A 27,906-nucleotide genomic window follows, 5' to 3' on the forward strand; every position below is an offset into this window, starting at 1 on the left:
GAGAGTTGAGTGACTTTACATAGAACCAAAGCTGGTTCACAGCCATCTCCATTAGAACAGCCTGTCTCTCTTACAATCAGAAAGCTTCTGAGAGCTGGAGATAAGAGGTTTGTTCAGAGCCAGCTGGGGTGAGGGAGTGATATCAGATTACAATGCAATCCAGAGTCTTTAAAATAATTGGTCATAAATAGAAGCCAAGAGCTTGCAGAAACTCAAAGGAACATCCTCTGCAGGAGAGCGAGGATGGTAAAGCAAGTCTCTGGGTGGCAGAGAGCATAGAGGCAGAGATAGGAGAAAAGAAGCACAGCGGTGTTTTCCTGAGAAAGCTGGTTTCATTTTGTCTTAGCATCTTAAAGGACTTCCTGAGGACAGGCGGCAAAGGAGGATTCAGGCTCAGGGCGCACTAGCAAGAAACACAGGGAGGTGGAGTGGGCGAGTGATCACCCCCGCCCTTCTGTGGTCACCCCTGTTCCAAACACACACTGCTGGGTGCCCACTGTCGACATTGCAGTCTAGATGTACATCCTCATGGGATTTTCTTCCCACTCAGGCAGACAGGCCAGGCTAGAAGCCACTTCCTTCTCGACGGGCCAGCCCCAGGACTCAAAGAACGGAGCCAGGTTCTTCTGCACCTTTTCAGAGAACTTCCTCACCCACAGGTTCATCTTGCCAGGGTTGTCATTGGGGATGTCAGAGAGGGTCTGGTACTCAGCAAAGAGCTGGGTGAACGGCTCCCACCCAAAGGCCTCCTGGAGCTGGAAAAGGAGGAAGGGGCAGAATGAGGTGTAAGTCTGTGAAATACTGCAGCATGCATGTTCACGAGTGTATCTCATTTCCTGTGATTTCTGTGTATGTGTTAAGTCGCTTCAGTTGTGTCCAACTCTTTGCCATTCCATGGAGTGCAGGCTCCCCCGTCCATGGGATTCTCCAGGCAAGAATACTGGAATGGGTTGCCATTTCCTTCTCCAGGGGATCTTCCTGACCCAGGGACTGAACTCGCATCTCTTACATCTCCCGCACTGGCAATGGGTTCTTTACCATCAGCGCCACCTGGAAGCCATTGCTAGCTTTGCTTCTTTACTTGCCCCTGTCTCCCCATCTCACTTCTGATCATAAACAAGATCGTGTTGGCTCAATCCACTTTTTGGTCACAAACCCTGTACCCTTTGAATCTAGTAGGGGGCTACACAAGAAACCTAACTGTGAAAAGAGGTAAACCCTCAACAAATGACACTTATCTCTGTTATCTGTAATTTCTTTAATTAAAAAGAAGTAGTATTCTCAGTTCCCAAGTGTTTTCTTGACTTAGGCATCAGACAGATTTGAGCTCGATTGAGATGGGAATTTGGTCCCCAAATCTGGGAACTTAAAATATCTTTCAGACATAATAAAATCTTTTTTTTTTTTTTTCTTGTTTTTCAAGCCATCTCAGACCTGTGACTATTTTCAAGGCTACCGTTTTTCTCTACAGGACACTGCTTTTGGAGCAAAACAAGAAATTAGCAGGCATGTCACAAGCGGTTCAACATATGAGTGACTCATACTTCATAGGGAAGAACCTACCTGAAAGCCATGGGTAGGAAACTCTTATTTGCTAAGATTATAGAAAGTTTTGATTCCTTGGTGGCTCAGACAGTAAAGGGTCTGCTGTAATGTGGGAGACCTGAGTTCTATCCCTGGGTTGGGAAGATCCTCTGGAGAAGGAAATGAGAACCCACTCCAGTATTCTTGCCTAGAGAATCCCATGGACAGGGGAGCCTGGTGGGCTACAGTCCATGGGGTTGCAAAGGGTCAAACATGACTGAGCGACTTCACTTTCACTTTCCACAGAAATTTAGAGGTAGCAGTGATCTTGGGGTTTCCAAGATCTCCTCCTTTTCTGGAGGAGAATCCTCTGAGTCTGGGGTATGAAACCGCAGGGACAGGTGCACTTTGATCAGCTTCCCTGTGATCTCACGGCTGTGTCCTCACTGACGTGGCCTTGTGAGTCCTCCTGCTCATCTCTATTAATACATCACCACACTGAACATATTATTACACATATAACATTATGAAACATCTGCAGTGTGTCAGGTACTGTGCTAGGCCAAAATGATTAGGGCTCTCGTCCTTCTGGAGGTCCCTGGTCAACCCGAGAGACGGATGTGTAAGTAAACACATTACAAAAGAGGCTGGCTTGTCCAGGAGATGATGTCGGGAGAAGAGGACAAGAGAGCTGAGTTCGGACAGGTGATGTGACAGGAAACAGACAAGACGTTCAGCACATTTCAGCTGCAGGAGAGAAGCATGGGGAGACCAGAAGCCGAATTGGCAAATGAGTTCTTAGTGGGAAGCGGCTCCGTAAACTGCAGGATAATTAAGGAGGTGGGAAACTGGGAGCTGGAGTGTTGGTGAAGGTCTGATGATGAACGGCCTTCGACACCTATCTAAGCATTTCCCCTTTCTTCCGAATGTGAAGGAGCACACTTGAGGGACTTAACCATGGAATATTCAGATTATTTTGGAGTTGGTGTGGAAGGTGGATTGAAGGTGGTTGAAGCAAGATGGGGGAAAAACTTAAGAGGCTTTTGGAGCAGAGAGGAGGATGCAAAGGATCTGGGCTAAGGCAACGGCAGGAGGAAAGAAGGGAAGAAGACCTACCGCAGGTCGAGAAAACAGAAGGTGCCCATCTGTCCTGAGACCAAGTCTTGGACTCCAGGATGAGAGGTCTCCCCAGAGCTTTTGCAGAATGATACTCATGGTGAGTGGGTCAGCAGGTAGAGAGGAATGAGGGCTTTGCCTTACACTTCAGTGGCAACTACCATGTGGGGTCTGTTTCCCTGCAATCCTCAGACTGGCTCTAGAAGAATCCAGATCTGATACAATGCAGTTATCTCATTGACTGGGGCTGTCTCTCACTCAGATCTTCAGAAAATGAATGAAAAAAGAAAAATCAAAGTGAGGGTTTGGATGTGCAAAAGCCTGGGCTTGTCACTCCTGACCATAGGTTCTGGGCCCATCATTTAAATGTGTGATGTTTGTCAGGATGCTTAGACTCTCTAACTCAAGTGTGGCTGTGAAATGTGAGCCATGACCATTATTTAGAGGGTCATAGCAGACAGGGCAGGAGATCTGACTGGGGCGTGGCTTTCACAGCTTGAAAATATTAAACTTCAAAGCAGGATGGGAGAGGGGAAAGGGATTTCTGCTTATGTCACAGGAAATCAACTCACTTTGAGACTTTGGTGTTCTTCTGTTGGGTTGGTTATTTACTTATTCATTCTGAAGACACTTTGGCTTCAAGTGGGTGGTGGAAACCTGACAATTTCGTTGACAGTTACCTCCTAAGAGGTCTTCTTGTGATGCAGTTGCCCCTCACACTATGAAGGGATGCAACACTCACTTGACCCCATAAAACTAAGGTGAGAGAAAGCAAAGCAAGACAATCACCATTTCCGAGGCACTCGTTAGGGGTCAAAGGACAAGCCAGTGAGTGGGAGAGACATGACTCAGTCTCAGGGGTGTCTTACTCAGAGTGTCTGCTCTTGCCTGATATACCCAGAGACTGTATGTCTCTCTAGTTATTTTTTTCTCATAATAGTTGTCATTTTCTCTTACATATACAAAAGCACAGGAGGTGAGTGGGGCAGGTGTCATTATCTGCATTTTAGAGATATTTGACCTGAGAGGCACCACCACGCAGCCAGGGAAGGTGGTGGGCAGGCTGGTGGGGGTGGAAAGGACTTGGAGAGCTCCTGAGATCTGGGATGCCCCATGATGGAGGGTCTGGGGGCACCCATCTCCCTGAATTTCTGCTCAGTACCTGCAGATATGTTTCCAGAGCTGTCCACACTTTCCAGTCGCACAGGGGGGCTCCCTTCTCCAGGTGTGTTTTGATCCTATTCTCCCGTTCTGGAGGGCTCAGAGCGGGGTGGGCCTGAGCCCTGGGGATGCCCAGGACCGTCTCGTGCACATACACCGACCACAGGTTGCAGGTGGCCTCGGTGGTGTGAGGGGGGAGCTCCCACTGCTCCCGCTGCTGGTTGTGGCCCAGCTCATGCACGGGGCCCCAGAGCCCGCGGCTTCTCATGCCCGTCTCATCGATGAGCTCCGACACTGACTCCAGGTGGCACATGATGGGGTAGCCTGAGTGCATCCAGCCTGGGAACATAAAGGCAGAATGAGACACGGGGGGAGGGTCCACCCAAACCCATCTCCCTTCGTTCCTCTCCACTGGGTAACTTTTCCTCACCATCCTGCCTGCACCCGATAATTCCAGAATCTCCCTGCTGACTTAGAAAGCTGATGCCCCCCTTGACTTGGTCCAAAGAGTGCCCAGCCTCCTTCCCATACTTCCACTCTGGAGTTACGCCTCCTGCTTTCTCTGGCCCCAAAGAATATTAATTCTTTACATAGCCATTCCCACTATAATTCAGTGCTTCCTTTCGTGTGAGTTTCCTTTGCATGCCAGTCTGCAACATTAGGTCTTGTATCCAAATCTGAGATCCTTGAGGCTAGGCAGTGTTATTCCTTCTCTTGTAGAAACCACTGTTGTCCAAATTCAACAATGCTTTTTAACAATGAAAATCTTGCCCTTTGTTAAAAGATTACAAATATGGCCAAAGGAATTTTTTTTGAATTTTTCCCCCTTTTTTTAAGCAAAAGATGTCCTTCTTTTCTCTGCTGCTGCTGCTAAGTCACTTCAGTCGTGTCCAACTCTGTGCGACCCCATAGACAGCAGCCCACCAGGCTCCCCTGTCCCTGGGATTCTCTAGGCAAGAACACTGGAGTGGGTTGCCATTTCCTTCTCCAAAGCATGAAAGTGAAAAGTGAAAGTGAAGTCACTCAGTCGTGTCCGACTCTTAGTGACCCCATGGACTGCAGCCCACCAGGCTCCTCCATCCATGGGATTTTTCCAGGCAAGAGTACTGGAGTGGGGTGCCATTGCCTTTTCTCTAAACCACTAAGTACTTAGTATTAAGTCTTTTTACCCCCTCTTTTCATTGCAAATCTGAATTATGGTTGAAGGAGATATCTCAGAGGTTATAATCTCTCCTTGAAAGAATCCTCACCAGCATCTTGAAGTCCTAGTACCAGTTTTTCTGAGACTGTTCCACCCTTCTGTGAATTCTTACCCTGTAGGTGAACATGATTTACCTTTTTGCATGTAAACATCTTTTCATCTCCATGTCTTCAATGTAGTTTTCTCCCCTTACTTTACTGTTAAAATTATGCCTTACACATATTAGATATTTTAAAAGGCAAAATAAAAGTCAGCAGAAAGGAAGCAATAACAAAGATCAGACAGAAAATAACTAAAATAGAGTCAAAAACAATGGAAAAGATCAATAAATCCAAGAGCTGGTTTTTTGAAAGGACAGTCAACAAACTCTGGCCAGGCTCAGGAGAAGAGCAAGTGGACCCAAGTAAACAAAGTAACAAATGGTATTTCTCCCACAGAGATACAAAAAATCCTAAGAGAATCACCAGTCCAGGTTTGATGCAGGATACAGGATGCTTGGGGCTGGTGCACTGGGATGACCCAGAGGGATGGTATGGGGAGGGAGGTGGGAGGGGGGTTCAGGATTGGGAACATGTATACACCCGTGGTGGATTCATGTTGATGTATGGCAAAACCAATACAGTATTGTAAAGTAATTAGCCTCCAATTAAAATAAATAAATTTTAAAAAAGGAGGGGAAAAAAAGAATACTATGAACAGTTACATGCCAACAACCTGGACAAGAAGAAATGGACAAGTTTCTTGGACCAGTTTCTAGAAACACACAGCCTGTGCAAACTGCGACAAGAAGAAACAGACAATTTGAACAGATCACTCACTCACTAAAAGTGAAACAGAATCGATATATAGAAAAATACCTCGGTACAAACAAAAAGTCCAGGACTGGATGGCTTCACTGAGGAACTCTACCCAACAAACACAGTAGAATTTATACCGATCCTTCTCAAACTCCCAAAAGACCGAAGCAGACAGAATCCACCCAAAACCATTCTAGGAAGCTGTCATCACTCTGATACCGAAACCAGACAAGGACACTACAGAAAGGAAGGAAGAAAGAATGAAAGAAAGAAAACAACAGGCCCAAAGAAATGCAAAATAGTAAAGAAAAGGTGTCTACCCGCTAGGAGCATCCCTCTGGAGCACCTACCGGCTGAGATCTGCACATCAGCAACAATCCTCTCTGGACGGCGGAAAGGGAAGGGCTGGGCCGCCAGCCTGGCTATAGCCTCCATCATCTCATCCCAGAGGCGGAGCAAGGGCTCTGGGTCCTCCAGGGCCCGCAGGTCTGCAGTCGGCACCGTCAAGATGATGTTGTCTGTCGCCAGCTCTCCCCAGGGAGCCGGGCTCTCCTGAATACAGCTCCTCCACGCCTCCAGGGATGTCTCACCTAGGCATAAACATCACGGAACCGTCCCCCACTTCCTCCACCTCCCTTGAACTGACCAGGAGGAGGACACTGAGATAAGGGACGATTACCATGCACGACTACATGCTGTGCAGAGAAGGACGGGCCCCCAGACCCTCCCCTCTGTTCTGCCCTGAAGTCTCCATGGACACAGGGATTTCTCATTGCTGCCTCCACTGCCATCTCCAGCAGTCCCTTCTCCTCCTGTCCACCAATCCTTTCGCCTCCGCTCCTTGGCAACCAGCCCACAACTACACAGCATTCCCTGCTCTCCTCCTCCCCTCCACGTTCAGTCCACTCACCCAGCTTGTAATACGGGGCAGGCACAGCCCTCTTGATGGTGATGGACATGGGCCCCAGGTTACAGCCCGTGGGCACGATGACGTAGAGAAGGCCGCCCCAGAGGTTGGAGACCAACTGTTCGGTCCTGTCCATATGGCACTGGTGAGTCACCACAGGGGCTCGAGACAGCTTGCTGGCACTCATCAAGTTGTCGGTGTGGCAGCCAATCTGTAACTGGAAAGGGAATTGCACCATGCTGGTTCCCTGGGCTGTGGTTGCGGGGTTGTGTGTGGGAGGTTCTGAGAAAACTCCAGCCTCCCCTTTCTGTAAGTGGTGCATGCAAACCATGAGATGGTAGCACTCTAAAAGTCATATGTACTGAACGGTACGTAGAATCATATTTCTAGGGATTTAAACAGCTCCACAGTGGACTGACTTCCCTGGTAGCTCAGTAGGTAAAGAATTTGCCTGCAGAACAGGAGACCTAGGTTCGATCCCTGGGTTGGGAAGATCCCCTGGAGAAGGAAATCCCATGGACAGAGGAGCCTACCGGGCTACAGTGCATGGGATCGCAAGTTGGACATGACTTAGCGACTAAACCACCACCACCACCACAGTGGACCACCATCAGGCAGACCAGACATAACCCTGAGGCTGATATTGATTAGCAGCTCATGGTGCCTCTGTACTAGACAGAACCTGGGCTCCTACACCAGGGATCAAGCCCCTGAGGCGGTTCTGATGCTGGGAATAAGGCAGAGGGAATCCTTGGCCGCCCTTCGTGCCAGACAGGAGGCCCATCAGACACAGTGGGACATGGGATGAGGGCTCATCCCAGCCTCCCTTCCTGCTCAGACAGAGTGCATCTCGTCTGGAGGCCTGGGTCTGCTTTTCTCAGGGTTACTGCAAGTGAGCGCGAGAAGGGAGACTGACCCCCAAGAGACCCTAATTGTGGTAGGAAGTGACCCTCAGAATTGAGGCAGGAGCAATTTTAATTTGGCATCATGGTCTATTTTTGTGAGTGATGGGGTTATGCACACCCTTTAGAGATGAAGGTAAAGATGTAAAACCCAGAAAGGCCGGGCCGGGGAAATGCCTGCGGTTCAGAATATGTCCGGTGTCCTTTCCCCCACATTCCCGTCGGAACGTAGAGAGCTGAGGGCTTGTCTTAGAGGACTCGGTCTGAGGGGAGGAGCTCTACACACGCACTCAGTTGGGTCCTCCTCTCTGCGACCCCATGGACTGCAGCCTGCCAGGCTCCTCTGTGTCCATGGGATTTTTCCAGGCCAGACTACTGGGAGCGGGTAGCCATTTCCTTCTGCAGGGAGTCACTCCCTTAGGCTCCCAGAAGCTTAGCTGCTTCACCTGTAACGTGGATAGGACGATGCCTTCCTGCACTCTGGCAGAAGAGCAGTGAGCTGGATGAGAATGAAAGGAGGCAGTGGCGGGGTCCGAGCCTTACCTTCAGGCCGGCACAGGCTGCAGCTTCACACAAGCAGACTTCTGTAAGTTGTCCGTTTGGGAGGTAAAGCCCTGTACTCATCCAGGCATCATCGCCTGGGTGACAAAAGGCACAGCAAAGGCTGAGTTATTCCCCTGCTCCGCGCCTCGCAGCACCTCCCAGAGGTACAGCCCTGCCCTGCACACCTCAGCTCATCCATGCTTCCTGCCTGAAGCCCACCTAAGCCCAGGGCAGAACCCCACTCCCATCTCCTTGAAAGTGCCTGATGGAGAAAGGAACTGGCCCACCGAACCTTCAGCCCCTACAAGATCCCACGGAGCCCACGAGCCCCCCCGCCTGTCCCCCGCCAGGCCCCTGGTGGCCTACTTGGGTTGCGTGCATTGATCTCCACTGTGTGTTCTGATGGGCACAGATTGGAGCTGCAGGACCAGGCTCCAAGCCCCTGTGCCAGCTCGGAGCAGTCAGTGCCAGAGCGCGCCAGCTCTGTGGCCAGGCAGAGCACCACCGCCTCACAGGAATCACCGGCCACCGGGTTCTCCCGGCTCACAGCTGGGAACCCCGAAAGACGCAGCCGCAGCTGCTTCCTCAGGAGCCGGTGCAGGGAGGCATAGGCAGGGACCCCCTCTGCGGGAATCTGGAGGAAGGCGGCTCCATCCACTCTCAGTTTCGCCAGCCAGTTCTTCTCCAAGTTGCCACCCTCGAGGTTCAAGGTAGCCTGGAATTCAGACAGCGCCTTGCGGAAGTGGTAGTTCAGGCTGTCGGCGGAAGGGACTGGGAAACAGCCCGGGTCCAGGGTCCAAGGTAGGATGCTGAGGCCAAAGCTGTTCAGTATGACGTTACCGGGGAAATCAGCCAACGCGGAGCGGCCGGGGTTCTGGGAGGCCCACCACCAGGCGTGGCCCCCGATCAGCAAGCCACCCCCCTCGGCCACGAACTCCTGCAGCTGCTTAGCCTCCTTGTCGCTGTAAGCTGTACAGCAGTAGACGCACACGCCACTTGTCAGATGGGGCTCAAGACTGCACTCAAGACCATGCTCCAACAGCAGGGTGTGCAGTTTTTCTAGACTGGTGTTCACCCCAACTTTGCCTGTCTGGCCTTTGGCCAGCCAGCGCACAGCATTGAGTAAAAAGGGTCCCAAACTGGGAGCAGAGAGCATGCCCTCATGGGCAGCCAGGACCACCCGGCCCCGGCCATAGCGGGCAGCTGCCAGGAAGCAGCGGAGAGAGGCATCTAAGCCCAGGGGGAAGGCCAGGGCCCCGTGCACCAGCAGCTGCGAGGGGAGTCCCTTCGTCCCGATGTCGAGCTCCGAGATCCCTTCCAGGAGCTGCTGCTGATCCTGCCTGAGGTCCTCCCCACACCTGGAAAAGGAACAAAGGGGCTGCTCTCGGATGCGGAACCACTGAGACCGGCTCACTGAATACAGAAATCTGGAAGGGCAGGAGGTTACACAGTTCACAGCAATTTTCTCACTCTCATTAATAACACTGGAGATTTGAGTCACTCGTGTGACGCACTTTATTGCAGTGGTCTGGAACTGAACTCACAGTATCTCTGAGGTAAGCTTACTATTGAACATAGAAATGAATGAAGTTAAAAAGTACCTCTATTCTTCAGAGTAACATTTCTGTAAAGAAGGCAGTATAGAACATCAAATCCCATTCTCCACATGCTAGCTCTGATCTAGGAATGTGTTACAAGTAAACTCTTCATACTACACTTGAAGATTTATACACTCTTTTTAAAGGGCTTCCCAGGTGGTGCTAGTGGTAAAGAACCCACCTGCCAATGCAGGAGACATAGGAGACAGGGGTTCAATCCTTGGGTCGAGATCCTGCCATGCCTGCAGGAGGGCACAGCGACCCGCTCCAGTATTCTTGCCTGAAGAATCCCATGGACAGAGGAGCCTGGTGGGCTACAGTCCACAGGATCACAAAGAGCCAGACACGACTGATGTGACTTAGCGTGCACTCTTTTTAAAAAGTGCCACTTAAATATGATGACTGCATTTACTACTTGTTACTGAGAAAAAGAAAGCTGACTGCCGAAGGATTACTGCTTTTGAACTGTGGTGTTGGAGAAGACTCTTGAAAGTCCCTTGGACTGCAAGGAGATCCAACCAGTCCATCCTAAAGGAAACCAGTCCTGAATATTCATTGGAAGGATTGATGCTGAAGCTGAAACTCCAATCCTTTGGCCACCTGATGTGAAGAACTGACTCATTGGAAAAGACCCTGATGCTGGGAAAGATTGAGGGCAGGAGGAGAAGGGGATGACAGAGGATGAGATGGTTGGATGGTATCACCGACTTGATGGACATGAGTTTGAGTGGACTCCGGGAGTTGGTGATGGGCAGGGAAGCCTGGCATGCTGCAGTCCATGGGGTTGCAAAGATTTGGACACAACTGAGTGACTGAACTGAACACACAGAGGGGGCTGACTCACGTGCCATAGTTTGCCAAACTCTGATGTAGAATCTAGATCAAACTTCTAATTTACAAGAAATATAGGGAACAAAGGACTTTATTCAACTTCACGATAGGGATTCAGTCAGCAAAACACAGACTTTTTTCAAGGAAACACATTCTATACTATGGGTAAACTGTTCAGGACAAAGTACCTAGTTTCCTTAAGAAAAAAACAGCAAGAGATAAAAAGATTGGAAAGAAAACTCAGTATTATATGAGACATAGAAGTCATATCAAGCTATCAAAATATTTGGGTTTTAATAAAAGATCAAAAAACTGTGAAAAAATAAGACCATTATGGAAATGGATAATGACATTAAGAAATTATTACTTCTTTTAGATGTGATACCTTCTGGTTATGTTTTCAAAACATAAACAAAACAAAAGGTACTTCAGATTCTGTGGCAGAGATGAAAAATGTAGGCGTAGATGAAGAAAAACAAGAAAACAGGTTTAGTTTGCTGGATAGGAGTCCTTGGGAACTATTAAGAGGAATTAGTTGGTGAGATTTACCTGTTTGTCCCTCAGACTTAAAGAGAAGTTGGAATGAATCAGATCCACCCTGGTTCTCTGAATAACTCATCACCTCCCAACCTTTTCAGAGGGAACCAAGTCTAAGCGTGCCAGGCCTTGGGGCTGAGGACACTGCTAACTACTTTCTAAATGTGTGTCTGCCCTTCCTTGACTGGTCTGATCTCCAGTCAAGATCAAACAAGTCATTCCTAAACAAGGCAACCCTGAATATTTATTGGAAGGACTGATGCTGAGCTTCAATACTTTGGCCACCTGATGCAAAGAGTCAACTCATTGGAAAAGACCCTGATGCTGGGAAACATTGACGGCAAAAGGAGAAGGGGATGGCAGAAAATGAGATGGTTAGATAGCATCATCGACTCAATAGACGTGAATTTGAGCAAACTCCAGGAGATAGTGGAGGACAGAGGAGCCATGTGTGCTGCGGTCCATGGGGTTGCAGAGCCAGACACAACTTGGCAACTGAACAACATGCCCTTCCTCACAGCAGAATCTTGATTTCTTCAGAGGTGCCAGTGCCCATTTAAAAATATTCAGCTCTTCAGGCCCTCTGGCAGCTAGAGTTGTTCAGGTGAGCTAATTTTGGCCACTGAAACATTACAGAAGTCTGATAGTCAGGGCTCCCAGAAAACATATTACTATCTGCATTAAAAGAGACATATGCAGCAGGTATATTCATTATAGCTTATTCTTGCTGGGGTGTAATTATATTGCCAAAAATAGTAGTAGCAATCTTGAAATCATAAGGATAAATGTGAAGCATCATCATAGGGAGGGGTGTGGGTCATGGAAGTGGTAAAGGGGAAGAGAGACAAAGATAGAGGGAGATTGGGAGGGAGAGAGAAAGAGAGAGCAAGAGAGGGAATGAATGAATATGCATGAATGAACCTGGGTTATCATAAAGCAAGGAGTTAATGCCACAGCCCTGATTATCTGCCTGGACTTTGTTACAGAAGAGAAATAAGCTACAAGATCAGTCCACTACAGCATGGCTTCTGTTACCCGTGGCCACGCACAGCGAGTCACTGATTTAACGAGCTACACAAAACCACAAATATCCAAAACTCTGACCTCCTCTAATCTTTCCTTTCCTAGTCCTGTACAGCTCCCTAAGTGGCAACAACCGTCCTTAAAAGTATTTGATCATGGAAATCTCGATTCCTGTCCTCTCTCCTCACTCCAGTTCAGTTCACCAGCCAAGCCTGGAGGCAGAAAGGAGCCAAGGTACTTGTCTCCCTCAAGCTGTGTCTCTGGCTGTCACTGTGTCTTCTCTTGGGCTCCAGTTCCCATCAGACATCCCTCCATCAGGACTCCCAGCTCTCCTGCTGAACAGGCCTAGCATAGCTCCAGCCTTTACCACTGAGCCACCTGGGAAGCCCCCACCCTGCCCAACCCAGGCATCAGACAGACTGATGAATAAGACAAGCACTTCTAACAGATCGATTGTTGCTCTGGCCACAGCCAGCAGGAAAAGTGAGAACTCAGCCCTTCCTGGGCCTTAGTGCATTATAGTTGTCTTTACCTTTCTTTCTGGTGGTTCTGAAAAGCAGTAGGACACCATGTGTATTAAAGCGGAAGCTCACTGATGAGGATCAGATTTATTGTGGACACGCATCAGACTCCCGGGAGGGAAACACCACTTACCTGACCTGGAGAGGGATCTTGGGCACCTTCTTGGAGACCTTGAAGCGGCCTTTGACCCCGTAGGTGTCAGTGAAGTACACTCCGGCCACACTGGTCACCTGGTTCCCTGGGAACTCGGACAGCACCTGGTCACTACCGTGCTGACTGGCCCAGTGCCAGGCCTGGCCCCCGATGAGCAAGCCCCCACCACGTTTCACAAACTGGATCAGTTCCGCAGTCATGGTGTCATTGTAGGCACTGATGCAGTAAACCCCCAGGGGTTCTGCTGGTTCTGGGTGAACCTGTGCCTCCACCCCGGAGCCCTCCAGGATGTGTGCTAGTGATGCCAGGGATGGGTGCACACCAACAGGCGCCCCAGGAGAGGGAGAGAGCCAGCGCACTGCATTGAGAAGAAACCGGGCCAGGCCGGCATCCAGCAGATAGCCCTCGTGGGACACCACCACCAAGCGGCCTCGGCCATAGAAGGAGGCCGCAATGAGGACCTGGCCTTTATCGTTCACCATCACTGGGAAGGCAGCCTCTCCAGTAAGAAGGAGTTCACTGGGAACAGGGCCTTCGGGTAGCTCCCAGCTCGTCACTCCATCCATGAGGGCCTCAAAGGCAGCCGCAGGAGTTGTCGCCATGGTTCAGTGAGCTGCAGGAGGAGAAAGCAAAGACTCAGCTTGGTCAGAACAAAGGAAGAAATGTGTGGGGCAAAAAAAAAAAAAAAAGAAAGAAAGAAAACTAAATGCATTCAGGGACTGCCTTGGTATTCCAGTGGTTAAGAATCTGCTTGCAATCCAAGGAACACAGGTTTGATCCCTGGTCCGGGAACTAAGATCCCACATGCAGCAGGGCCATAAGCCACCCTTGAGCCCCAACAGTGAGCTGGTAGAGAGGATCCCACAAGCCACAGCTAAGACTTTATGCAGCCATAAATAAATACATAAATAATGCATTCAGATGAAAACCACTTGTTAGGTACCCCAAGTGGTGGAAGGCCCGGGGGTTCAGCAAGGAACACAACAGACAAGGTCCCTGCCTTCACGAATCTAATATTTGAGAAGGGGAAGGACAATAATTAGGTAGACAAGCAGATAAAATGCAGCCATTAATAATTGTTAGATGAAAATAAAAGTTATGTGATATCCAGCAACCAGAAAATTACTTTAGATGGGGTTACAGTAAAGGCCCACATGAGGGAGCGACATTGAAGCTAAGACCTGAGATTTAAGTTGAGACCTGAAATGCTGCAAGCGAGCACTTCTTTTTAACTTTTTATTTTACATTGTATTGTGGTATAGTCGATTAACAGTGTCATGATAAGTTTCAGGTAAACAGTGATGGAGAAAGTGAAAGAAAGTGAAGGTGAAGTCGTGCCCGACTCTTTGTGACCCTAGGGACTGTAGCCTGCCAGGCTCCTCAGTCCGTGGAATTTTCCAGGCAAGAGTACTGGAGTGGGTTGCCATTTCCTTCTCCAGGGGATCTTCCCAACCCAGGGATTGAACCCGAGTCTCTCTCATTGCAGGCAGACACTTTACCGTCATTGCAGGCAGACGCTTTACCGTCTGAGCCACCAGGGAAGCCAAAGAGTGATGGTAATGTAACTCAAGCAGACACATACATGTATCCATTCTCTCCCAAACTCCCCACCCCTCCAGGCTGCCACATAACATTGAGCAGAGTTCTCTGAGTCATACAGTAGTTGTTTATCCATTTTAAAAATGCAGTGTGGATATATCCATTAAAAACTTTCAAACTATCCCTTCCCCGCAGCCTTCTCTCTGGGAGCTTTTTAACAGAGAGAAGCCCCATGGGGGCTGGAGGAGCAGAACCTGAGTGGTGTGAGGGTGGGGCTGGATTCCACAGGAGCAAGAAGATCAAAGTAAGAGTTAAGCTGAGATGACTCAGGACATTATTTCTCTGGACAAAAAGGTCAGTTGACTTTTCAGAAACAAAATTCGTTCTGGTAGCTCTGACTAAATGATTGGGAAACACCTCCCAGTTTCTTAGGTCTGCCCTCACTAGGGAGTTCCCTACCTCTACTTTGGGGAACATTCTGAGGTTCCCCAGGACTTTGAAAATTTGGTGCGCCTAAAACTGAGTTCATTTTTCCCTTCAGAGCAGCTCCTCTTGGATAAACTATACACCAGTCTTCCCATTTGTATAAAGAGAATAGTACATCCTTTGGAGGGTTGTTTTGGAAGATAAAGAGAATGCAGATAAAAACGTCCAGTGTCAGGTATGCAAGGAGAACAGAAATCACGAGTGTCTGTCCCTCTGCTGTGCTTTCTGGCCTCTCCAAGTGACAAGAGCCAGGTAGCAGGTGCGCTGTGTGCCCCAGACCTCATCCAGCAAAGCCCTGGAGGACTCTCCTGGGCACTGGGAGACCTTCTCACCTGGGCAAGGGTCCAGGGGCAGCCCTGAAGTGGCGGTGAGCTGATATGGGGGAAGCTTCCCCTGGGGTAGAGCCATCCTAGGTGCATTCTGGAGCCCCTCATGGGTTACCCCAGGAATTGGGCTCGAGCTGCCCACAGCGATAAACAGCTTAGTGAGAGGTCCTTCCTTACTGGACCAGGGTCCTTCCCGGTTTCCTCCTCTCCACGTCCTCACTGTGCAGTTCTGGGCTCACTTCCCAAGTAAACTACCTGTGCTCAGGTCCTTCTATAAGGCTTGGCTTTGGGGAACCATCGAAACTGACACACGCCAAACCCTTCCCTTCCAAGGAATCGCCTCCCTCCTGTTTCCATACACTGTCAGCCTTGCCCTTGTTTTTCCCACTTATCAAATACCACTCCCTTCAACTTACATTCTTATCCAGAGGAGAGCAAGCTGGTTTCTGTCCCTAAGATGCATTCTGTAGTCTCATCTATAATCTTCCTCAAGCATCTTGTCCTCATTAGTTTCATCCACTCCCCCAGGTAAAGCTGAGTGCCTCCCCCCTGGATTTTAAGCCTGCAGAGTCTGGGCTTTCCACAGTTTTCTAAACTTTTTTTCCTTTCACTTTCACTACCAATTCTCTAGAAGGCTTGGCTCCTTAAGCATGCCCAGTATTCCTCATAAAACTCCAGCTCCTTTTCTTTCTTTAACTATCCTTCCCATCTGAGGGGCTTCCCTGGTGGCTCAGATTGTAAAGAGCCTGCCTGCAATCTGGGAGACCTGGGTTGGAGCCCTGATCCAGGGATCCCCTGGAGAAGGGAATGGCAACTCACTCCAGTATTCTTGCCTGGGAAGTCCCATGGACAGAGAAGCCTGGTGGGCTACAGTCCATGGGGTTGCAAAACGTCGGACACGACTGAGTGACCAAACCACAACAACAACCCATCTATTGCCTTATTCTGAATATTGCCCGCAGGAAAGTGAATTCACAAAAAAGTACCAGTCCCAGCTGGAGTATGAAAGCCAGAGGGTGAATGGTTTCAGTATGTGGGTTTGGATGGAAAAGCGCAGCGAGAGATCAGGAAGTCTGAGGTCAAGCCTCTGACAAGACAAGTGAGCTCTTTCATGAATCTGAGCCTCCCTAGCTTTACAGGAAAAGCACCAAAAACAAAACAAAACAAAACAAAACAAACAAACAAACAAACCCCAAAAACCACAGGAAATGAGAAAAAAGACATTCTCAGAACTCTGACTGCAATTGTTACTACGTTCGCATGCATGCACACGCACCCACAAACACACCCCCATACAACCACACATCTTCTGTCAAAGTCTTGACCCAGAAATGCAAAGAGGCGAAAGGAAAGCGTTTCGAGACAAACGAAAATAGGGAAAGGAAGGGCAAGAGGAAACCAGAACGTGAACCTAAGGAGACCAGAGACACCGCGACTGCCCACCGCCTGGAATGATCTCCGGCCTGCATCTGGCACCTGGGGGCGCACCGGTCTCCGCAGGTCCTCGGCCCCCGCCCGAAGCCACCTACCCTCCAACTGACGCGCTTGACCCGCGAACTCACGCTTCGGTGGGGCGGGGTGCGGGGAGCGGACCAGGGCGCAGGTACAGATGCGGAGGCGCTTCCTGTGCGCAAAGACTTGTAGGCCGGGGGAGCGGGGCGGGCCGGGGAGGGGGCGGGTCCCGGGGGGCGCGTCCCTCCCGGAGCCTCCGCCCCGCGGCCCCGCCCCTCCCGCCGCACCCGGGGAGATGCCCTGGGGGATGGGCAGCCCTGATCATGGACACCCCTGGGGGTCAGAACTCCTGCTTCCCCAGACCCTACGAGGGATCCTGTTGTGTGCGAGGGAGCTGGGCAAAGTTGCTGTCACGTTTGATGAGGAAAGCACACGCCGAGTCTCCCATAAGAGACTCGGGGCGGACAAGCCAACAACACCGTGACCCTCGACCCGGGTCGGCTTTGGCCCCGCGTGGATCGGGGCCCCTTCCCCTCCAGTCCCGGATGCGGCGCCCGAGAACCGAGGCTTCCGCGTCGTCCCCACCGGGTTGCTCCTGCGTTGAGGGCCTGTCCCCTGGTGGTCAGTCTCCCGCCGTGCACCGTGTGCCGGGAGGGATTCGCGGGGATCCATGGAGTTCCATCAAAACCGTCTGGGACTGTAGACAGGAATGTTGCCCAGGGATGTGCTTGCTGGCAAGGAAACGTGCCTGTTAACAACATCAGACACGTCCACTCCAGCTGAAGTGATAGAGGGGCTGCGGCTTGAGTTTCTACCCAAGAGGAGTGGGAAGGTCTAAATCAAGGTTAAAGAGGCCCAGATTTGCTGGGAATCTGATTTTGCAGTTTTGCGCAGTCGATACACTATTTTTACTTTGAAGGATTTTTTGTTGTTTGTTTGTTTTGTCCGGAGAAGGCAATGGCACCCCACTCCAGTACTCTTGCCTGGAAACTCCCATGGACGGAGGAGCCTGGTAAGTTGCAGTCCATGGGGTCGCTAAGAGTCGGACACGACTGAGCGACTTCACTTTCACTTTTCGCTTTCATGCATTGGAGAAGGAAATGGCAACCCACTCCAGTGTTCTTGCCTGGAGAATCCCAGGGACGGGGGAGCCTAGTGGGCTTCCGTCTATGGGATCGCACAGAGTCGGACACGACTGAAGCGACTTAGCAGCAGCAGTAGCAGTTAGTTTTATCTTGTTTGTAGAAGGAGAGAGTGACGGTAGGGATGGGGCAAAGGGTGTAGTTGAGGGTGATTGTAAAGATGTGGACTTGAGATCCCTATTTTATAACCTGTCTCTCCTTCTGGGCTAACACTGGTTATACATGTAAATCATTGCTCTGTTTATGGAGTTACTGGATGTGTCTGTTTTTCTTAAAGGATCGTGACTGTCTGTTTACAAAATTACTTAAAAGCATCCATTAATGTCACATCCTCATTGAATTTTCACATGTACTCGACACTTCACTCATATTCCCTTCTGTCTCAGATCTCGAATCTTTGTAAAACAGGTGGTACATCCTCCAGTATCTTCCTATCCAGTTCCATTTTTTCTATTTTCATTTTTTAAGTTTATTTCTAACTTCTTCTTTGATAAAGATACACTTGGGTAAACTCCATTTCTTAAAAAAATTTTGTTGTTGTTGTTGTTTTCTTTTAGGGTATAGCCTATTAACAGACAATGTTGTGATAGCTTAAGGTGCACAGGAAAGGGACTTGGCCATACGTATGCATGTATCCGTTCTCCCCCAAACTCCCCTCCCATCCAGGCTGCCACATAACACTGAGCAGTGTTCCATGTGCTATACAGTAGGTCCTTGTTTATTATCCATTTTAAATATAGCAGTGTGTACGTGTCCATCCCAAACTCCCTAACTATCCCCCCACCATCCTTCCCCCATCCTTCCCCTCCCCTGCAACCATAAGTTTGTTCTCTAAGTCTGTGAGTCTCTTTCTGCCTTATAAGCAAGTTCATTTGTATCTTTCTTTTTAGATTCAACATATAAGAGATGTCATCAGTTCAGTTCAGTTCAGTCGCTCAGTCGTGTCTGACTCTTTGCGACCTCATAAATCGCAGCACGCCAGACCTCCCTGTCTATCACCAACTCCTGGAGTTCACTCAGACTCATGTCCATCGAGTTAGTGATGCCATCCAGCCATTTCATCCTCAGTCGTCCCCTTCTCCTCCTGCCCCCAATCCCTCCCAGCATCAGAGTCTTTTCCAATGAGTCAGCTCTTCGCATGAGGTGGCCAAAGTACTGGAGTTTCAGCTTTAGCATCATTCCTTCCAAAGAAATCCCAGGGCTGATCTCCTTTCGAATGGGCTGGTTGGATCTCCTTGCAGTCCAAGGGATTCTCAAGAGTCTTCTCCAACACCACAGTTCAAAAGCATCAATTCTTCGGCGCTCAGCCTTCTTCACAGTCCAACTCTCACATCCATACATGACCACTGGAAAAACCAAAGCCTTGACTAGATGGACCTTTGTTGGCAAAGTAATGTCTCTGCTCTTCAATATGCTATCTAGGTTGGTCATAACTTTCCTTCCAAGGAGTAAGCATCTTTTAATTTCATGGTTGCAGAGATGTCATAAGATCTTGCTCCTTCTCTGTCTTACTTCACTCATGACACTCTCTAGGTCCATTCATGTTGTCACAAGTGGCATTATTTCATTCTTTTTAATGGCTGAGTAATATTCCATGGTGTATGTGTACCACATCTCTTAAACTCCATTTCTTGCCTCTCTGTATAGAACATGTCATTTCTTCACTACAGGTCACCCTCTCCTTCGCCAAAAATGAGGTTCAAACTTCGAAATCCAGCTTCTGATTCTACCATTTCGTTTCTTCCCCAAGGTCACTGGTGGACCCCTTTCCAAATCTCATCTCCACCCTGCCTCCTGGCCTTCCGTACACATTGGGTAAGTAAGTGCTGACTGAGTTCATTTTCACTCTTTGCTCTTTAACATCGAGGGAGGAAACAGACAGAACAGGCTCTGTCTTAAAAGCAGGACTCCATCTTGGGCTGGACTGTGGACTTTGAGCTGTATGCCCAGTATCTATGGAAACGACGTACCAGCTGGAAAACCAGACCCCCCGGATGGAAGAGCCCCAGGGCTTGTACCTATACTCTCTGTTGCCTGAAAGAATACCCTAATTATCTGTGTAACCAAATAGAATCATAAATTCTATTATGCTTATGGGGTATGACCACAGGCCTATTGATAAGTGTCCACTGTTAACTACCTAGGCTTAAGGCATAAGAATCACGGGTTAACTTTGATTATATCTTTCTTTTCCTTTGTTCAGACTAGTTTCAGGGAATTTCAGGAGGTGGGTTTGGACACATACACTTAGGATATATAAGGTTTTCAGAAAAACTGGTTGGGGTCCTTGGTTAAGAGGAGACTCTACCTTGGGCCTGCCAGTGTAATAAACTGCACTCCACTATCTGCATTTTCCTTCTGAGTGAGTTTGTTTCCCAGAATGCGTGGCTACAACATTTGGTGCATTGGCCAGGAAACTCCTCACTTTGGGGAGACAAATCCCATTTGGGACTACTCCAAGGCCTTGCGACTCGAATCATCTAGAGTGGGGAAGGTGCTTCACCCTTCTGGAAGGATTTTGCTTCTCAATGCCCGGACCTTTCGTGTTAGCAGGTAGTGGACGGCAGCAGGGGAACTGAGCGCTCAGGTGAGGAGGAACCCACCCATCAGGGTGGAAGAAGGGGCCTGACCACCACCCTGGGAGGGACGAGAAGGGGCATGGACCCACAGGAGCCTGGAATAGGCAGGTGGCAGCGATTGCTTGGTACACAGGTTGACGAGTGTGTTAGAGCTTAGGAAGGAAATTTGTGAATGTCACTTAGGGGGTGGTGTCCACGCTGTCTTGGGGAGAATTATTACCAAGCAATCGCCAGGGAGTTGTTAGAAGAAACTTGGTCTTTGTGTGCTTGTATTCTGCCCTCCCTGAGGAGGTGTCCCATTTGCTGTGAAATTCTTGACCCCCTCGGAATTATCAGGCTAGAAGGAGGGGAATACATCAGTGAATACCAATTGGCTTTTCTTGGGACGGCCTGGGACGTGGGATATTTAACCCATCTGTCTTTTCGTCCACACCTGATCAAGCCCACCAAGCCAGAACGGACTTTAAAAGTTAAGGGAGAAACAGTCTTGGACCACGTGGTGTTCTGGTTCGGCCATGCCAACCCGCAGGTGAAGACATGCTGATCCCCCTTCTCCCTCTGGGATCTGGCAGGTAAGGCTCTTCTCACCCCATTTAGGAAGGAAATGGAATGGCAATATAAGTGTTTCATTGAGTGGGAATATCAGAAGTACATAGAGTACTGAGAACTTCATAGACAGAACGAAAAGGAAAACTAGAAGACAGTCCAAGAAGGTAAGCAAGATGGGGGGAAATGAATCTAAGGCAACTGTATTGGAGTGCATGATTAAAAATTTAAAGAAGGGATTTAGAGGAGACTATAGGGTGAACATGATGCCTAACTGCCTCCACATACTCTGTGAGGTCGAATGGCCCCCTGTGGGAGTAGGATGGCCACCAGAGGACACCATGGACTTAAAAATAGTGGAAACAGTCTATACAGTAGTCACAGGAGAGTCAGGACACCCAGATCAATATCCATATATTGACTTGCGGCTAGGGTTAACTCAAGACCCTCCTCTGGGACAAGGTTCTATATCCAGAAGGGAAAGGGAAAAATATTAATGGCACAAAAATTGACTGATGATAAAAAAGAAATTCTACAGGATTTGGACGGGGATGACCTGCCCCCTCCCCCATACTGGATGACGACACGCCCGCCTCCCAGTGAGTGCACCACCAGGACCAGAGGCCGCCTTAATGCCCGATCCACAGCCAGGTGAAGTTCCTGCAGCAGACGCTGCTCCTCCGCCAGCTCTCCCGGAGATCGTAGAGCCACAGTTTCAGCAGGCTCTGATCCCAGAGATGGAGACTTCTGGTAAATGCCCCCAGGATTCCACCCCAGCCAGATCTCCTAGATTGTATCCAGCTCTCCCAGTGAGTACTGATGGGAAGGGGGAAGAAAACACAGCAATTAGAGGCTGCGCTCCACCAAGGAACAGGGGGAAAGAACCCCACTACAGATGCCCCTCAGAGGCTACAACAGCCTCCAGTTCAGGTCGCATGGGGCACTACCATCAGCCCTCTGTAGCCTAGTATTACCAGCCATTTTCCTCTGCGGATATATTAAACTGGCAGAGACACGCTCCACCGTACTCGGGGGAGCCACAAGCCATGATTAGGCTAATGGAGACTATTTTCCGAGCCCACCGCTCTACATGGGATGACATAATCCAACTACTAGTCTCCCTTTTTTTACTGAGGAAAGATACAAGCTCCTAACAGAGGCCAGAACATGGTTAAGAGAAATGGCACCTGAGGGTACTGCAAACCCGCAGCGGTGGGCAGAACCAGCCACCCGCGATGAGAGGCCCAGCTGGGACTGTAACACAGAGGAAGGGAGGGGCCACCTGGAGAGATATCGGGCGGCCATTTTACAAGACGTCAAGAGGGGGGCCCGAAAAACCTATGAATATGGTAAAACCCTCTGAAGTGATTCAAAGGGAAAGCGAATCACCCTCTGAGTTCTACAAAAGACCGTCCGAGACCTATAGACTTTATAGGTCCAGAGGCTGCTGGGTCTCAGATGGTGATAAATGCAGCCTTTGTGTTTCTAGCCTACCCCAAAAATGTCAGATGGGGGGACACCAAGGGACTCATGAATTTTTATACATCCCTGAATGCCCAGTGCCTTTGTTGGGAAGAGACTTGCCATCTAAACTGGGGCCACAAGTGACCTTTCCCCCCACGAAAGACCCACTCTTCAAGTGGGCTCAACCACCTATTTACTCTTCCTCTTGGGAACCCCTCAAGATGAATGGAGGTTGCACAATCTCCTGGAAGGGAAACTGGACAAGCTGAGCAGTTGAGAGAGAGAGTTAACTCAACAATTCCCCGAGGTCTGGGTGGAAGACAACCCCCCTAGGCTTGCAAAACAAGTCCCACTGGTAATAGAACTCAATCCCGGTACAATGATGTCCGAACCCGCCTTGGGCCTGCCAGACCTTGCTAAGCCGTTTACTCTTCACGTGACTGAAAAGGACAAGGTGGCTATGAGAGTGTTGTCTCAGACTATGGGGACACGGGATAGACCTGTGGCTTATCTCTCAAAACCACTGGACAGTGTTGCCCCTGGATGGCCGGGATACTTACGGACAGTTGCTATGGTTGCCTTACTGGTCCAGGAGGCAACCAAGCTGACTTCAGACCAAGATTTGATCGTAAAAGTCCCACACAAGGTCAACACTCTCCTGTGAGGGGACCCCCATAAATGGCTGTCGACATCCCGGATTACTCAATACCAGGGACTGTTATGTGAGAAGCCCCATGTTACTATTGAGCCTTGTCAGGCCCTGAATCCAGCCACTCTCCTTCCTGTGGGAGAAGGTGGGCCCTCACATGATTGCAAGGAAATCCTAGAAGTTTATGCCAGCAGACCTGACTTGAGAGACCAGCCAATCCCGGACCCAGAGTGGGTCCTGTACACAAAGGCACCAGCCTGGCGAAACAAGGACGACGACTGTCGGGATATGCAGTAGTCACGAAGAAGCCATCGTTGAAGCCAGCTCTCTGCCATCACAAACTGTGTGTCTAATCTGGGCCCTCCAGCTCTCAAAAGGCAAGAAGACAAATATTTACACAGACTCCAGGTATGCTTTTGCTACTTTACATGTACACGGGGCTTTATATAAAGAGCAAGGTCCTCTGACAGCCAACAGAAAGGATATTAAAAACAAAGAAGAAATCTCGACTCTATTAGATGCTGTATGGGAACTTGAAAAGGTAGCAATGATGCATTGTTGGGGTCACCAAAAGGAAGACACCGCACAAACGAGGGGAAACCGACTAGGAGATAAAGCCGCAAAACACGTGGCTGAGAAATCTGGGCCTGCTGGTGGGGGATCTATCAGAACCTTTGTACTCTGAAAAATGCCTGAGTTAACTTTAACTCTCCCACAGTATACCCTGGCCCAAGACCAGCTGGCTGAAGCAGAAAGGGCCACCAAAAATGAAAAAGGGCAATGCTGCCCTGGGACATGAACAAAAACCTCCAGGAATACAGATAAAAGGCACTCTAAGTGGACTTTAAACCCTGCTGACACTCATGGTATGTACCTTCTCAGGATGGGTGGAGGCCTTCCCCACCCCAACTGAAAAAGCAAATGAAGTGGCTCACTGTCTGCTTTGAGAAATAATCCCCGGATTGTGTTCCCAACCAGTATAGGATCAGACAACGCCCTGCCTTTGTAGCCGACTTAATTCAACAGGTATGTAAAGCTCTAAATATCAAGTGGAAATTAAATACGGCATATAGGCCCCTGAGTTCTGGGATGGTGGAACGAACCAACCAGACACTTCAAAGAGACTCTCTCCAAGTGGATCTTAGAGACTGACTGCTCCCGGGTGGACTTGCTTCCAAAGGCTCTGCCCAGACTCAAGATGACCCCACGGTCGCATGGGTCGCATGGCTATTCTCCGTATGAAACTGTGTATGGGAGGCCCCCTCCCATTGTAAAACAAATTTGCCTCAGGTAAGGGGAGACGAGATTTCACAGCAGATGGAACAACTGGGTAAGGTAATAAATCAGGTAACTAAGTTTATACAAGAAAGGGTGCTATTCCCCCTTGGGGAACAGATTCACGAATTTGTGCCTGGGGATTAGGTGTGATGAAGAACTGGAAACACTTCTCCTTGGCCCCACATTGGAAGGGTCCATATACTGTTGTTCTAACCAGCCTTACTGCAGTTGAAGTTGTAGGTGTCACTCCCTGGGTCCACCACATGAGGGTGAAGAGAGCATACCACGTAGACCCAGAGGACGCTGAGTGGACTACACAACAGGACCCCACTGATCCCCGTGAAACCAAGATCATCTTAAAGAAGAAAAAGAGATGAAGCTCTACAATTAACTGCTGCTCCAAGGACTTGCTGTTATCATCTTGAGACTAACCATAGTTTCAGCACAAAGAGGGACCTGTGGTATAATTAAAGTTGAATGTTGTGTATATATTCCTGATTTATCTGGCTATATATCAGCCACCGTAGATGACATGAAAGGTCAGGTAAAAGTTATGTCTGATGATAATCTTCCTTTTTGGACTTCAGTCCTATCTTGGGTGAAGGGTGATTGGTGGAAAACTATATTTACCATTATTATAGTTGCCTTGATAGTTCTGCTTTCTGGACCCTTTATTTTACAATGTATTATGAACTTTGTAACTCAAAGGTTGATGTCGTTCTCCCAAATTGGCGGTCGGAGAGTCAGGGTGCAATATATCCCTATGAATGATGCTCATACTATGAGTTAAGAGCATCAAGAGGTGGGGAATGAAGGAGGAAACAGAACAGGCTCCATCTTGAAAGGAGGACTCCATCTTGGGCTGGACTGTGGACTTTGAGCTATATGCCTAGTATCTATGGAAACGACATACCAACTGGAAAACCAGACCCCCCAGATGGAAGAGCCCCAGGGCTCGTACCTAGACTCTCTGTTGCCTAAAAGAATACCCTAATTATCTGTGTAACTTAAGAGAATCATAAATTCTATTATGCTTATTGGGGTATGACCACAGGCCTATTGATAAGTGTCCACTGTTAACTACCTAGGCTTAAGGCATAAGAATCACGGGTTAACTTTGATTATATCTTTCTTTTCCTTTGTTCAGACTAGTTTCACGGAATTTGGGGAGGTGGGTTTGGGCACGTACACTTAGGGTATATAAGGTTTTCAGAAAAACTGGTCGGGGTCCTTGGCTAAGAGGAGACTCTGCCTTGGGCCTGCCGGTGTAATAAACTGCACTCCACTTTCTGCATCGTCCTTCTGAGTGAGTTTGTTTCCCAGAATGAGTGGTTACAACAACATAATGCTGTATTATTTGTCTCTTTCCCTTTGGATCTCTACCAAAATATACTTTCAGCATTTTAAAGCAGTTTTTTTTTTTTTTTTTTTTTTAATTCTTTGAGAGTAGGGGAAGCAGGAATGAAGTGCTGGTACATATTTTAGTATGTTGTGAAACACTTCTCATTTTGGGTGGGATTGTGTTTCCCCAAAATTCCATGTTGAAGTCTCAATTCTCTGTACCTCAGAATGTAACCATATTTGGAGGGAAGGTCTTTAAAGAGGTGACTGAATTAAAATGAGGCCATTGAGGTGGATCCCTAATCCAGTATGACAGGCGTCCCCGTGAGAAGAGGATGAGACATTGGGAATGCTCTCACAGGGAGGACAAACCGTGTGAGCTCATGGCGAGAAAGTGAGGGCCTTAAGCTGTAGAGAGAGTCCTCAGGGAAACCGAACCCTGCCAGGACCTTGATCTTGGACTTCTACTCTCCAGAACCACGAGAAGTAAATTCCTGTTCTTTAAGCAAAAGGCAACTCAGAATTACCTAATCAGTAAGTTCTGTCAGTAAGTTAGTGGTTCAATTAGTCTACATCATACAATGTGTTGACTAAAAAAAGATGCACACGGTGAGAGTTTTCACTTAAGTGTTTATTTGGAGCAGTATGAGCACTGCAGCCTGGGAGGCAGCACCTCAGATAGCTCTGAGAAACTGTTCCAAAGAGGTAGAGGGGAAGGACAGAATGTATGTGATTCTGGTAAAGGGCAAGCAAGTACATGCAGTCCAGCACATATTTTTTGTAGAAAGCTTTGGTGGTCTCGTGAAGCTTCTGCTAGTCACGAGAAACAAGCATCATCACAAAGGATTTTAGTGCTTTTCTAGAGATGAGGAGATATAAGAATTGGCCTCATAAAATCGGCTCCTGAAAATATCTCACTATCTGAAGACTTGTCCTGCCAGTTTTCCAGGAGCACAGAATGCCTTATTTCTGCTCACCACCCTGAACTCCTTCAGGGGGTGTTGAAAATCAGCAGCTGTAGCAGCACATGATTTAATCCTTGAAGAGGTGGATGGCAAGAGCTGATGGCAAGTGCCAATCTGTAACTGACAAGTGGAACCCTTTCCTACTGTTAAAAGAAATAGAGTAAATCTGCAAGTACTTGTTTGCAAATGTTGAAAAGCTTAATGTTTAAAATGTTTTGGTTATGGGACTTGCCCGGCAATCCAGTGGTTCAGACTCCACTTTCCAATGTCGGGGGTGGGAGTTCCATCCCTGGATGGGGAACTAAGACCTCTCATGACTCACAGTGTAAAAACCCAAAACATATGACAGAAGTAACAGATTCAATAAAAGACTTTAAAAATGGTCCTCATAAAAGAATCTTAAAAAATAAAATGTGTTGGTTAGTGTGTGTAGTATTATCTTGTTAATGTTATTAGAAAAAGCTTTTATATAGATACGCAGCTGTTGCTGCTGCGGGGGGTGTGTGTTAGTGTGTGAAGAACTTGATAACCATGATTATCTCTAGGATATTTGGGAATGGAGAATACTTTTTATCTACTGTAGTTCTTTTTTAAATATAGTTTTTATTTTTCTTTCGGTTTTATTGATATATAACTGATGTACAGTGCTATGTAAGTTTAGCGTGTGCAACATAATGATTTGATTTATATATGTCATGAAATGATTATCACAATAAATTTAGTGAACATCCGTTATCTCATATAGATGGAAAATTAAAGAAATAGAATTTTTTTTTTCCTGTATGATGAGAACAGTTAGGATTTACTCTCTGAACAACCTTCGTACATAAGGTATAGCATGTTTATTATCTTTATCATATTGTACGTTATATCTTATTTGTGTTATAACTGGGAGTTTGTGCCTTGTGACTGCCTTCATCCAATTTGCCCTCTTCCCATACCTGGCCTCTGGTAACCATGAATCTGATCTCTTTCTCTATGACTTTGTTTGTTTTTGAAGTTGCAAGTGATTCACAACATCACGGTAGTTTGTATATAACATAGTGATTTAAGGAAAGTTACAGTATTTGGTACCTGCCACCTGACTTCCCAGGCAGTGCTAGCAGTAAAGAGCCCGCCTGCTAATGCGGGAGATGAAAGAGGCGTGGGTTTGATCCCTGGGTCAGGAAGATCATCTGGAGGAGGGCATGGCAACCCACTCCAGTACTCTTGCGTGGAGAATTCCATGGACAGAGGAGCTGGGTGGGATACAGTCCACAGGGTTGCAAAGAGTTGGACACGACTGAAGCCACTTATCACGCACACATGCCTACATTTAAAATAA

General features: G+C 48.3%; 1 protein-coding gene and 1 long non-coding RNA gene across 6 annotated transcripts; one reads left to right on the plus strand and one right to left on the minus strand.

Moving 5' to 3' along the window:
• TCAF2 (TRPM8 channel associated factor 2) lies at window positions 1-16,829 on the minus strand. 5 transcript variants are annotated; one of them, XR_011566360.1, is made up of 9 exons: window positions 16,696-16,829; window positions 12,795-13,428; window positions 8,518-9,509; window positions 8,152-8,246; window positions 6,710-6,923; window positions 6,150-6,389; window positions 3,803-4,140; window positions 2,641-2,904; window positions 641-755 (listed from the first exon to the last, which is right to left on the minus strand). XR_011566360.1 is itself a non-coding variant. In XM_070788311.1 (8 exons), exons 2-8 carry the CDS (start codon window positions 13,415-13,417, stop codon window positions 513-515), a joined length of 2,745 nt encoding a protein of 914 aa, XP_070644412.1. In that variant the 5' UTR covers window positions 13,418-13,428; window positions 16,729-16,829; the 3' UTR covers window positions 1-512. The 5 variants fall into 5 exon arrangements, 4 of the variants coding, with proteins under 4 accessions (XP_070644412.1, XP_019814792.2, XP_070644414.1 ...); XM_070788311.1 differs by lacking the exon at window positions 2,641-2,904 and having other exon boundaries at window positions 1-755; window positions 16,729-16,829; XM_019959233.2 differs by lacking the exon at window positions 2,641-2,904 and having other exon boundaries at window positions 1-755.
• Window positions 16,822-26,965, plus strand: LOC139182789 (uncharacterized). The gene is made up of 2 exons (XR_011566361.1): window positions 16,822-17,239; window positions 19,511-26,965. It is a non-coding gene; the product is annotated as an uncharacterized lncRNA (long non-coding RNA).
• The last annotated feature ends 941 nt before the right edge of the window (window positions 26,966-27,906 follow it).

Source organism: Bos indicus, chromosome 4 (genome assembly GCF_029378745.1).
Source record: "Bos indicus isolate NIAB-ARS_2022 breed Sahiwal x Tharparkar chromosome 4, NIAB-ARS_B.indTharparkar_mat_pri_1.0, whole genome shotgun sequence".
Lineage (NCBI taxonomy): Eukaryota > Metazoa > Chordata > Mammalia > Artiodactyla > Bovidae > Bos > Bos indicus.